The sequence below is a fragment of the Microplitis mediator genome, chromosome 8, assembly GCF_029852145.1.
Source record: "Microplitis mediator isolate UGA2020A chromosome 8, iyMicMedi2.1, whole genome shotgun sequence".
Lineage (NCBI taxonomy): Eukaryota > Metazoa > Arthropoda > Insecta > Hymenoptera > Braconidae > Microplitis > Microplitis mediator.
Window position 1 is genome coordinate 22,939,847 of NC_079976.1, and position 14,556 is coordinate 22,954,402.

The 14,556-nt window shown below is 26.0% G+C and overlaps 1 protein-coding gene across 1 annotated transcript; it reads right to left on the reverse strand.

Moving 5' to 3' along the window:
* Positions 1-1,976: 1,976 nt before the first annotated feature.
* LOC130672829 (poly [ADP-ribose] polymerase 1-like) lies at positions 1,977-14,049 on the reverse strand. Its single transcript, XM_057477587.1, has 2 exons — positions 13,836-14,049; positions 1,977-3,820 (listed from the first exon to the last, which is right to left on the reverse strand). The coding sequence occupies exons 1-2, from the start codon at positions 13,837-13,839 to the stop codon at positions 2,298-2,300; spliced, it is 1,527 nt and encodes a 508-aa protein (XP_057333570.1). The 5' UTR covers positions 13,840-14,049; the 3' UTR covers positions 1,977-2,297.
* Positions 14,050-14,556: the final 507 nt, after the last annotated feature.

The window sequence follows — 14,556 nt, forward strand, 5'->3', positions numbered from 1 at the left end:
CCCATGTTATTTAAACGGGAAATAGAAAATTGCGATGCGGCAGTTGTTAATATTCATGTTAAGAGCTCAAACTTTCACAGTATTTTTTTTTCGTCATTTCCAACAATATTTTCGATATAATCAAGAAAAAAAAAATTAGTCGATTTTTTTGAATCAGTCTAATGTATATGGTTGCCGTTCCTATAATCAACATTTCAAAAAAACCGGTTACCATGCATTATGGGAACCATTCCCATAATATATTGTGATTGTTACCATAAATTTCTCTCCGTGTAAAGCGCTCCGAGTCTGAAACTGTAAAAATGATATTTTTTATCCAGAAATAACAAATATCAAAGTTTCAAACTCGATATTGTCGATTTAAACTGTAAAATTTTCTGCTTAAAATTGTATTAATTTTGTTACTATAACAAATTTCTAAAATTACAGTTTAAGCTTTAATGTTTAAAGATTTTTGCCCGGAAGGCCTATTTTTACTGTAGAAACTGTAATTTTTCAATTGCTCTTTTTTCTGTGTGTAAGATCAACACTAAATTTCTGTTATTTAGATAAAGATGCTTATTCTTTACTCTCCCAGATAGCGAAATGACGTCTTGATGAGTTCTGAATGAGTTCCTATTTATGATTTGGACGTCTTAAAAACACGTTAAAGAAGTCTTTAAGAAGTTCTCAAGATGTCGAATGCGCCACCTAGCGAACTCAGTAAGACATCTTTAAAAGTTCTCAAAGAGTTCTCAAAGAGTTTTTTTTTCTGACTCCGCAAATAAGACTTCAGAATGAACTTACCATGACGTCTTAAGGAGTTCCTAATTTTGACTTCATTTTGACTTCAAAAAAGTTAAAAAAAGAATACATTTAGACGTCACAAAACTGACGTCTTATTTATGAAGTCTTCAAGAACTCTTAATTTAGAGTTCTTAAAAATGACACCTTTAAGAAGTCATTATAAGACTTCTTGAAGACTCCTTCAAAAATACGCCGTAAAGCAGTCATTCTGACTTTAATGCTGTCTGGGGCTGTGTAATAAAATAACAAAGATTGGCTGGAACGTTTTTAACACACAAATCATGTAGATTTTAACACAATAGTTTTTACTCTGGTTTGGAAATTTCAAGGATTATAAGATTAAAGTCCGATTAAATTAACTTTTGATACATTTATTACTTTTACATTTAACAAAATTAGAAAAATACACATTTGTTTTTAATGTTTAGAATTTTATATCCCAAATTTGTTAATGACTTAAATACTTCTTACGGCAATCAAAAGTTTGTAAAAGCAAATTACTGATGATAATTTTTGCCCAAAACAACCCGATGAAAAAAGATTTTATACAATTGTATAGAATTATATATCAATTATATATGGACTATATATAATTATATATAGACTATGTATAATTGGATAGAAAAAATGGCCCGATCCAATTGTATACAATTTGTATAGAAATTGTATACAATTCTATACAAACTGTATATAATTATATACAATTCTACATATTGCAATTGTATAGAATTGTATATAATTATATAGAATTGTATATAATTTGCATAAAATTGTATATAATTATATAGACTTGTATAAAATTGTATATAATTATATAGAATTGTATACAATTTGTATAGAAATTGTATACAATTCTATACAAACTGTATATAATTATATACAATTCTACATATTGCAATTATATAGAATTGTATATAATTTGTATAAAGTTGTATATAATTATATAGACTTGTATAAAATTGTATATAATTATATAGAATTGTATACAATTTCTATAGAAATTGTATACAATTCTATACAAACTGTATATAATTATATACAATTCTACATATTGCAATTATATAGAATTGTATATAATTATATAGAATTGTATATAATTTGTATAAAATTGTATATAATTATATAGACTTGTATACAATTCGTATAGAATTGTATACAATTTCTATATAGTTGTATACAATTGGATCGGGCCATTTTTTGTATATAATTTTATACAATTGTATAAAATCTTTTTTCATCGAGAATGAATAGTTTATCAGTTAAAAAAAAAAGAAGGAAAACATTTAAACGCCTAAATCGATTTCAATTTATCATTCGGTGCTCGAAAAATTATTATTTTTATTAATGCAAAAAAAAGTATATTTTTACTTCAATTGTTTTTTTTCTTTACGTAATCAAAAAATTGTATTTGTGAGCAAAATAAATCAAACCGTCATTTAAAAAAAATTTATAAAATTAAGAGTAAGATAGAAAATTTAGTATAAAAAAAAACTTAATGAACTGCAAATAAATTAAATACGTTCATGACAAGGTTCATTATCAAAATTTATTTGAACCAAGTACTTAATTTTAATCTGCGCAGTGTCGTAGACTACGTACTCGTTATGAATAAGTTTCGGTTTTATGTCGTTGCATTGTTGCTTCTTAATTTTTCCAAATGGCACTTTGACACCTGGCGAAATTTCTCCGCAGTCCTCGGGATCAGGGACATTTCGTCCTCTTGCAATAACTGAATGCTTGCGTTTTGGTAAAACGAAATCATTGTCTGCTTGAAATTTCTCTTCCACGTTACCCAGGGCAACTTCACAAAGTAGCAAAAGACCTTTTGAATTTTTTCCCTGAGCTCTGCAATAATTTGCAGACTTGGAAACTACATCCGCAAAATAAATTCCTCGTCCAAACATGTGAGTGGTAGCCGTTGAATTTTTTCTTGGGATCCGCAATCCTTTCAGTAAAATACTTGCGATGTTTGTGAGTTTTGTTCCATGCCACAGAAGCATTTTGTTTCCAATTCCTCTTGAGCGATTGGCATATCGCTGAGCTTCTTCTTTTCGATTAATAGCAAATACTTTCTCAATATTAATCTTATATTTATCATGAACATACGAATGAGTATTTTCGATGTACTTTTTAATTACTTTGAATTCATTACTGTTCATGTTCAGTTCACTGATGTCCGTGTTCAGTCGATCGTAATAAATGTCTAGTATACTACGAAGTTCTACAGTCTTATAGTTCATAATTTTGTCTGCCAGGTTAATCTCGAATAGTTCGTCCAGCATATCAAATTTTGATGCAATTATTTCTGGGTTATCTAACATCGGAAGCTCATTGATGTTAATTTGGTGAGGAATACAGGCATAGAAGCTGGTTGAACATTCGATTATAATTGAAATTCTTATTGGGTCATTGGCCGGAGAATTCAATGCTCGGGAAATCATTTTCAATTTGCCGTAAGCTTTTTGGATTTTATTTTCCGACAACTGGCCGGGTCTTATTTTCTGAAGATTGTAATCTTCCATTACTTTGCTAATATTGTCAGCATTGAAAATTAGTTTCATTAAATTTTGAACGGAAACCGGCAATTTACTTTCAAAATTACTGGTGGTATTTGAATTCACGTTATTGCGAAGCTTAACTTGCAAAGTATCAAAGTCTCTTTTATGATGTGTTTTTACAATCCACTTATATTTTCTAATACACTCTTTGCGTGGCAGTTCTTGTAGCAGATCATCCCCATGGACAGTTACAACTGTCCCCCAACTACGGAATAGCCAATATTTGTTTTCGGTCTTGTGCTTTAGGATTTCCAGTTTGTAGTAATGAATGTGATTACGCGCACTAGTTTTAATAAACACGACTGAGTACTCCTTAACATTACTGCGGTAAATATTAGTGACATTTAGGACTTTAGGATCGGGTTTCAATTTTTCACAGCCTTCGATCCATCGTTTTAAAGATTCTCCACTTATATTGTCTCCGTTTGGGGGGTTCCTGTCATTTATAGTCAGACTTTCAATACGTCGCGTTAAATCTGAAAGGGACAAGTTTATATAAATAATGTAATTTATGATATTTCAAACAATTTATACTTTTAGTTTCACTGTTAAAAGTTTTTCCAATTTCCAAGGATTATGATAGAAATTTGATAAGATTTATTAATTTTATGTGAATTTGATTTTTCACACAATTGATAAAAAACTAGAGCGTAATCTTTAATTAAAATACAACTCATACAACAATCTTTTTCAATTCTTGAGCAAGTCTGCTCTCAAGATCGATAGGTGCTAGGTCTTTTTCTACATGTGTCTTGCTGCAGATACTTGTAACCAGATTTAAATTGCAAGCCTCCCTAGCGGATCCGTATACACCGTGTAAGCTTAGTGTAAACTCGATATATACTTAGTGTCAGTGTAAATTAGAGATTTATTTGGTGCATACTCGGTGCATATTGAGTATACACCAAATACACTCAAAGTTTATACTGAATTTACACGGTGTATATGCGCATGATATACACAGAGTTTACACCGAGTATACACTAAAAAAATTTTTCAAGTCCTCAGAACAAAAGTTGTGAAGAAAATTTTTTTTGAAAAAAATTGAAATAAAAAAAAATCAAGTTTTGAAAAAAAAAATTAATATTTAAAAAAAAATTAAAATTTTCAGGAAAATTAAAAAAAAAATACACATACATACAGTCATACAAGCACCATCGTAAAAACGCTCGTAGAAGCTTCCTAAGACCTCAAAACGTCGAGATCTGATGAAAACTCGATTTTCGAAAAACTGGTTAAAACCAATAACTTTCCGATTTTAGAAAATTTTCAATTTTCTCAGCGAAAAGTTAATAAATAAAATGTTGCAAATAAACTTGAGTAATAACTGTTTTTTTGTTTTTATTCAATAAAAAAAAATTCACTCAGTGGGGACTAAATCAACTGAAAATAATCCACCTCGCGTTACTCCGCAAATTTTTTGACTTTGCTTACAGCACTTAGAAATTTTTATGAAAATAGGACAGAAAAAAATTTTTGGTGTATACTTAATGTATATACGCCGTGTATACACCGTGTATATTTGGTGTATACTTAGTAGATAGCGGTCCGCTAGCAGGGCTTACACAAGAAATTCGTGCCAGATTATAACTCAATAGAAATTATAAGATTAAATTATATAGATTATAACTCAATAGGAAGACTGTAGTTAAAAATAGTTGCGCATGGCTTGCTCAAGATCTGCTCAAGACTCAAAATTGACCTTGTCTTGAGCAGATCTTGAGCAAGCCATGCGTAAGTACCTACTGTAAATTACTGGTGCAAAAAATGCGTCAGACACTTTTTCATTACACCGTATTCAAGATATCTTGCGTAAGATACCATGAGCGAAACATACACAAATCTGGACATTAATTTATATTTTTAACCGAATATATATTTAATTACATGTGCCAAAAATTTAGTAGGATTGATTTTTGTTTTTTTTAAATAATATATAAAAGTGTTTCAAGTCCTTTGTAACTGTAGTTTATTTTAAATTTGATAAGTAATCACACATGAATTGTCATTTAATTCCAAGAATCATTTTATCTAATCTTCATTCTGAATAGTTACATTTTTAATTTGATAATTAAACGATTTCAGTTCAGATAATAAATAATAAATTAATATATTTTATTATGCAATAATATGTTGTGAAAATATTTCAATGCAAAACATTTAAATGTATGTATTTTCGTATAATAATAAAATTTACTAGCAGCAGCGAAGTTAGTTTCATTATCAAACTTTACGAAGAGACCGCATACTTTAATGAAACTCGAGACTTAAATACAATATTACTGTTATCAAGCGTATAAATTTACTTGAGGCATAGTGCAGAATAATTTTTATTATTACTAAGTTCTATTTAAATATTATCATTGACTGATTTTATGTAATCGAAAATAAAAAATTGTTTAATCCAAATATACTTAAGTATGTAAATGAATAATTAGTAAAAAATTACCATACTGGTCAAAGTTCGCTGATTTTTAATTTTATGTAATATATATATATTTATATATTTTCTTTGTTGAACAAAAAAATAAAATTCCTTTGAACTATAGCTCATTTTTATTTTATTATTCTTTATTTATATTTAGATACTTGCAAAAAAAAATTTATGAGAGCATCGTTTAAAATATCCTTAAAAGCCTTAGTTGCGAACATATTAATAAGTGTATTTAGACAACAGTAAATTTATTTGTTTCAATATTAATAATAATGAATTGCCCGCATGAAAAAACTTTATATGTGAAAACATATATGATAGAATATATGAATATTATAATGTGATATATTGTACAATATATAAAATAATATTTATATTTTTGTCGTATTAATATATGATAATATATTGAAAAAAAATATATTGATAGAATATATTATCAATATATTTATCAATATATGACTTTTTATGTATGTTTTACGTATGTATTTTAATATATCTTTTTTATATTGATATATTATATTGAAAGTATTATATTAATTAATATATAGTATTTTTTATATTTTTTATATATGTTTTCCAATATATTGCGAAATATATGGTTTCCAATATATCGTAAAATATATGGCACTTTTTTTACTTTTCTTAGGTTATTGCCAGTAAATATAAGGTCAATAAAAAGAAGGAGAAAAAATAATAAATTTGACTTTTTTTTGTGGAATTGTGTAGAAATTGAAAAAGTATATTGAAAAAATAAAATTTTCAATATATTGCGAAAATATAAGTTTTAATATACTGGAAAAATATAATTCCAATATACCGCGAACCATATATTGCACGACTCATAATGCGAAGCATTAGGGAGTGCTTTACGATCGAAAATTTTTATTCGTCTCCTTTCTACAACTATTTCTGTTATTATCCTCTTATTAGTGAACAGAAACATCTCACATGATGCACCAATTTACAGACAATGTAATGAAGATTATTTCTGCGATTTTCAAAAACAAATTCAGTGCAATAGAAACGAGAAAATCATTAAAATAAACTAAAAAATTTTCCCGTCAAGCAGTAAAAAAATTTTGTAGCTTGAAAACACAATATCTCGAAAAAGAATCCATAATTTAACTCCATTTTTTTTTTAAATGACTCGTTTTGCCCTAGAAGGATTTGCTTTCGAAAATGGCTATCTAACTTTGTGTTATGCAATTGTAATTAATAAAAAATTAAATCGCATTTTCTTTAATTTTAGCCTAAAAAATATGTGTGGACATTCGTCTTAACAAGTGCGCATGCGTGGTATTTTTTTTTTCTAATACTATCACCCAGTGTGCCTGCGCCATACTTTTAACCGATTCATTTGGAGCGGGTATTTCGAAAATAAAAATATAAAAAATTGAGATTAGACGAATAAATAAATAAATAAAAATAATAAACAAACAAGTGAAAAATAAAAATAGAAAAAAAAAAAGTAAAATTTTTCACAGATCGTACGGCGAAGAATTTCGGAATTTTTTACGTTTGAAATTTATTATTTTTTTTTTTTTTTATTGTTAATAAAATTATTTTTTTATCATTTTTATATAAATAAATAACATTTGTACTTCAAATTTTATTTATTTTTATTTTTTTTATTTTGCCTGCGACATTACCCTTTCGGAATATTTTAATGTTTACGATCAAATAAGCATTATGAGTCGTGCACTTTTGGATTTTCCAAACTTTTTAATCATATAAATTCTTTTATATATAATCAATTATATAGAGACCATATACCACTAATTATATGAGTCAAAATATATGGATATATATATCAAGTTTATTATATTATACATATAAATTATATATATACTATCCATATATGATAAGAATATATTGAGCATTATATGAGATAATATATATAGAAAAATACAAAACATTATATACAAGTAAATATATTATGATAAATATATAATCCAATATATGTAAAAAACATATATTTTTCGATATAGATATTTTTGCCGCTATATATTTATCACATATTCACCATATATTTTTTTATATACTTTTAACAATATATAGCTTTTCCATGCGGGTGCTATGTAAGCGCATTCTTTATATAATTTATCCACTACTTTAATTAATTTTCCTGGTATTAAATAAAATGTTTTTAATAAATATGGATGATTTTATATGATCACTCAAATGTACTAATTGTTGATGCAAGTACCCTGCTTAGAAAAACCGATAGATTCTCATAGCTGTGCGTATAACAAAACTGCGTGTTAGAACAACATTTTACACAAATCTTTAAATGAATCGTTTATTTGAGAAACCCCATAAGTTAAGAAAACAAAATTTTTCAGGAAACACAAAAAACATTTTTTTGGAAAAACTTGACATTAAAATAATAAATATATAGGGGAAGGGGGGCCAAAACGGGATAGGCCGGCAAAATAGGATACCCTCAAAATTTCGTCAAAATTTTTTTTTCTCGAAAAACTTTCGAAAATGGTCAAAAATGACATCTAGTATCATTTTACACTATTAAAATCTAAAAAAAAACATTTTTATATTTTTTGCGAAAAGTATAATAGTGGCGCCAATTTCAAATTTTGAAAAGAAATAACAAGGAAAAACTTCTTTAAAAATATGTTGAGAGTAAATTTTATTACTTACATCAATTTAGAAAGACATTATTACATCAATTTTATTCACTTGAAAAAAAAAAATAAAAAAATTTACTTTTTTTGGGGTATCCCATTTTGCCTGCAGAAAATAAAAATTTTTTTTCTGATGGCAGTCTAAAATTCGTTATATTTATTTCAAATAGAATCAGAATGAAGCCTCCGAAAAAGATTCCATTAAGAAAAATTTAATTTTTCAACTGAAACTACTTAAAAAAATTATTTAAAGTTCATTGACTTATGGGGTTTCTCTACCAAACAGAAAAAAAAGTTATAAAATCATTGTTTTTTTAAATGCTTCCACTCAAATCATTTATTACACTGATAAAATGAAGTATTAAATATATTTGAACTCTGAAACTCAGAAATTACAAAAAATTATAATGAATTTAGACATTTTAAGTAGCCATATAACAGTCAACAATAAAACAAAATTTTAAATTAATTTCCCAAAAAAGCGCGAGTTTTAAATAAAAAAAAAAATTATTATTTCTGTAAAACTAAAACTGCATATGTTTATTTGAGTCATTGACTTATGGGATTTCTCAATTAAATAAAATTGCTGTCAACTCGTTAATTTATTTTTAAACGCTGATTTGATGCATATTTTGATTGATTTCTATGGGACATCCAAAGAACCCAAAAATGCAAAAAACCCAATTTCGTATAAAACATGACTTATGGGGTTTCTCAAATAAATGATTCATATGTTGTTTTAACATCATTTATTTGAGTGAAAAAATAGTAATATTCTCTATTGCCGGTTCTAAAACTGTTACACATTTAAATGTTATCTGCAACGCACGTAAAGTGATGATTTACCATTTTTATTTGAGTTCTTTTGATACTTATAAAAAGTTATGTATATTCTTTTTCATGCAAAACGTTATTAAGTTGAATATTTTCTTTTTTCTCTTCAATTTTTTATCTAATACACTATAAGCGCGTTTTCTCAGGTTCTATATATTTAAAAGATTATATTGTGTGGAAATATTTACATATGTTAAATATGTTGAAGGAAGTTTTGTAAATAATGAAATAAAATACTCTCAATAATCAGAACCCTGCTATCGTTAAATCTTTTATCTTATATAAATATTTGGGTGATTCAAAAAGATCCTTTTTTTTTTTTTTCTTTGACAGACAATATTCAAAGTTAGTATTAGGTATGATAAAAATTATCCCGAAATATCAGCTTGAAATCTTAATCTCACTAAGAGCTAAACGAATGTTCAATTTTCCATTTTTAAATTACATGCAGATAATTTTTTTTTGTTTTTTAAAAATAAAAGTATTAAAAATTTTTTTTTTTTTAACAAAATCATAGTACATAGCCCTGTAGGGGATTTAATTCTCTACGAAAAATCTCTCAAATGTTTTGTAATGAGTCAGATATTTGTAAAGAACTTTTAGATAAACTTTTTTACTGTGTTATTTTCGATAAAAAAAATTTTATTTCAAAATTGTTTTTTTTTTTTTTTTTTTTTTTTTTTTTTAAATGAAAAATTGAAGGAATAAATAAATATCATGTGATCCTAAAGTTAGTAGACAATTAACAATTTTTGAATTTTTTTTCAGCAATTCAATTACAAAAAAAAAAATTTTTAAATATGCACATTAGAGTGCGTCATTTCGGAGCAAAATTTTTTTTTTAAGTGGATGTGGAAAAAATCATAGTTCAATACAAAAAAAAAATTTTCGCGCAAGAAGAAAAATTCTGTCGATTACAGACCTAGTTCAATAAAAAATTCGATTTCCCATTTAAATAACACGGGAAATTTTTTTCTTAACTTTGAATATTTTTAACTTGTTAACAAATCTATAGATCGAATAGACATACATGATTTTGTAGGAAATTAAACGTTCTACAAAAAAGGTCTCATCATTTTTTTATAAATCCATCTGTTCAAAAGTTAGAGCTCGAATTAAATTTGGAGGTTTTTTTATTTTTCCGGCGAAACTATCAGACTTATCACAAAATGTTGTAGGCTCTTTTTTGTTGACAATTTTATTTTCTACAAATTATTATCAGTAAAGTTTTTTCAAATTCCACATTGTTATCTAGTTATTTTCATTTTAATTTCAAGCTCTTAAAAAAGTAGTGTTCTGATCAATTTCAAGAGCTCAAAATTGAAATGAAAATAACTAGAAAACAATGCGGAATTTGAAAAAACTTTACTGATAATAATTTGTAGAGAATAAAATTTTCAACAAAAAAGAGCCTACAAAATTTTGTGATAAGTCTAATAGTTTCGCCGGAAAAGTAAAAAGACCTCCAACTTTAATTCGAGCTCTAACTTTTGAACAGATGGATTTATCAAAAACTGATGAGACCTTTTTTGTAGAGCGTTCAATTTCCTACAAAAACATGTATGTCTATTCGATCTATTGATTTGTTAACAAGTTAAAAATACTCAAAGTTAAGAAAAAAATTTCCCGTCTTATTTAAATGGGAAATCGAATTTTTCAATGACCTAGATCTGTAATCGACAGAATTTTTTCTCTTGCGCGAAAATTGTTTTTGGTGTAGAACTATGATTTTTTCCACGTGCACTTGAAAAAAAAAGTGTTGCTCCGAAATGACGCACCCTAATGCACATGTAGAAAATTAAAAAATGTATATAAGAGTAATTTATAGAAATATTTTTTTTCTGTAATTTCTCGTTTTGAAAAAAATCCAAACATTATTAGACGTCGGCTAACTTCAAGATCATTAAATTTTGCATATCAACTGTTTTATTATTTATTAGGAGAAGGGGGGGGGGGGGCAAAACGGGATACTTAACGAAAAATTTAGTTTTTAGGGACATAAATATCGTAAATTGGCTTCATTCTGATTCTATTTGAAATAAATATAACGAATGTTAGACTGCCATCAGAAAAAAAATTTTTATTTTCTGCGGGCAAAATGGGATACCCCAAAAAAAAGTAAATTTTTTTTTTTTTTTTTTTTCAAGTGAATAAAATTGATGTAATAATGTCTTTCTAAATTGATGTAAGTAATAAAATTTACTCTCAACATATTTTTAAAGAAGTTTTTCCTTGTTATTTCTTTTCAAAATTTGAAATTGGCGCCAATATTATACTTTTTGCAAAAAATATAAAAATGTTTTTTTTTAGCTTTTAATAGTGTAAAATGATACTAGATGTCATTTTCGACCATTTTCGAAAGTTTTTCGAGAAAAAAAAATTTTGACGAAATTTTGAGGGTATCCCATTTTGCCGGCCTATCCCGTTTTGCCCCCCCTTCCCCTAATAATTAAATTTAATATTCATTTCAAAAATTTTCATGAAAATAAATTCAAACTTTTTCATTTTTTTTTTTTAATGTTAATTCGATTGAAAAATTAAATACAAAAAAAAAACATCGAGTTTTAATGACTCCCGAAGTAGTTGACATCTGACAACTTCATCGTCTTTAATTAGTAAATTAATTGTCATTGGAAAAACTTTTAAAAATTATACGCAAGAAAACTTTTGAAAATTCTTGACAAGCATTTTTCAAAATTTTCTCCTGTCAGTATTTATCGAAAATAAATAATTTTTTGAATGACTGCTATTTTTAGCATAAAAAATTTTATGACACTGAAGTTAGCCGACATCCAATAATTTTTGGATTTTTTTTTAAACTAAATTATAAAAAAAAAAAATTTGAAAAAATTGCACCTATACAGGGTGGCCACAAAGAAATGATTTCAAAATTCCCTGATATTTCCCGGTTTTCCAGTAAAGTTTTTCACGTTAACTCCTGATTTAGAAATTTTATTCGTATCATTAAGAGATTCAAAGTTTGTATTATATTTTCATTTTTAATAATTAAATTTGATAATTAAATCATTCGAGAAACCAAAAAATAAGGGCAATAAAATAAATTAATATTGCCTACTTTTGATTATTCGATATTAAAAATGTACAAGTTAAAATTTTTAATAAGAAATTTTATAATTTAAATAAATTCAAAATACACTGGTTACAAAAATTAAGGGGTATTAAAAAACTTTCAAATTTTTTAGTAATTTTCAACAGTTTGTAACTCGAAAGAAAATGGTCGTACAATAAAAACAAAAAAGTCAAACTGTAGCTTCAAGTGTCTAGTTTTCTGATCTGGATCTTTAAATTTTTTTATTACGCACGGTTCCGGAGCAATCAAAAGTCAACCATAATTATCGAAAAAAATTTATTGAAGCTCGAAGACCGTTTTTAAGACGAGCAAAAATTTTGTAAATTTCTTTTTCGTCAGTTTTCTTAAGTTTACTCCGGAACCGCACATAAAAAAAAATATAAAGACCAGATCAAAAAACTAGACACTTGAAGCTACGATTTGCTTTTTTTATTTTTGTCGTATGACCATTTTCCTTCGAGTTACAATCTGGGGAAAATCACTTTAAAATTTGAAATTTTTTTAACATCCCTTAATTTTTATAACTAGTGTATAATTTAAAATTTTTTAAATTTTGAACTGTTACAATTTAATTCCCGGATACTTTTCGAAATTCCCCATTTCCAGGATATTTCCCGGTTTTCATGGCCACCCTGCCATAGTTTTTTCAATTTTCTACATGTGCATATTTTACTTATTTTTTTTTTTTTAAATTATGTCGTTGAAAAAAAATTCGAAATTTTTAACTGTCTGCTAACTTCGCGATCATAAAAATTTTATTCTAACGATAAAAATTTTGAATTATAATTTCATAAGCAAAATTATTTTTTTAAATTAATTTTTTTTGTTTAAATTAAATTTTTGAATTTGAAATTTTTCTAATATCCCTTAATTTTTAGAACTAGTGTATAATTTAAAATTTTTTAAATTTTAAACTGTTACAATTTAATTCCCGAATACTTTTCAAAATTTCCTGACATTTCCCGGTTTTCCCGATTCGTGGCCACCCGCTATAATTTTTTCAATTTTCTACATGTGCATATTTTAATAATTTTTTTTTTTTTAAATTAAGACGTTGTAAAAAAAATTCGAAAATTTTCAACTGTCTGCTAACTTCGCGATCATAAAAATTTTGAATTATAATTTCAGAAGCAAAATTATTTTTTTAAATTAATTTTTTTTTGTTTAAATTAAATTTTTAACGGAATATTAATTATAAGAATCGGAAACAAAAAGTATAAAAAAGATGACGCAATAAGTCAGTCTCAAAAATATGACTGAAGTTTGCCGACAATTAAAAATTTTTTTACTCTTTTTTCATCAAATAAATTTTCACAAAAAAAAAAAAACTAAAAATATTCACTTGTAGAAAATTAAAAAAACTAAAGGTGCAATTTTTTAAAAATAATTCATTTTTAAATTTATCATTTTGAAAAAAATAAAAAAATTTTTAAACGTCAACTAACTTCAGTATCACACGTAAAAAATATAAAATTAATAATTAATTTACTTACCCATTTTGTAGCTTTTATTTTTTATTTGATAATAAAATAAACAAATGACTTCTAGTAGAACTAGTAAATCAAATATTCAAAATAAATAAACACAAGCGTGAAATTTTAAACACTTTTAGTTTTAAGCCTCAAACAATAATGGTCGTGTTTTTCTAAACAACAGAAGCTTCTGAACAACTCGATCTGCAGCAAACCGAATTCCAAGATTTTCTTGTGGGATTTATAAATTTCTCTACTAATATGACATTTTTAAACCAATCAAAGAAAAGAATGTGCGCAATGTCTTCACTGTGATTGGATAACTGTCTAGTAACTTAGAGCTTTACTCATTTTTACCGGGAAAATATTATAATTATTTATTTAATAATTATACAAAAATGTAATTAGTAATTAATTGTTAAGTTAAAAGTTTTAAATTAAATTCATTATTGTGATTATCATTAACTTTTTTAATGATTTATTGCTTTTTATCTTGAAGATCTAGTAACAATGACTTTGGGAACGTGCGCAGACTTACTTTTATTTTGGCGGGAATTTGAAATTTTTTTGAAAGTTAATTTTAAATCATTGCGAACCTCAAGTGAAATCATTTGTTTATATTTTTGTTCTGATTCAAGTAAAAAGTTTTTGATTCAAATTAAAATCCCGCATTTTTTTTTTAATGTAAAACAAATAATTTGAATTAAATTGAAAATTTAAATAAAAAAAATCTCAATGTTTA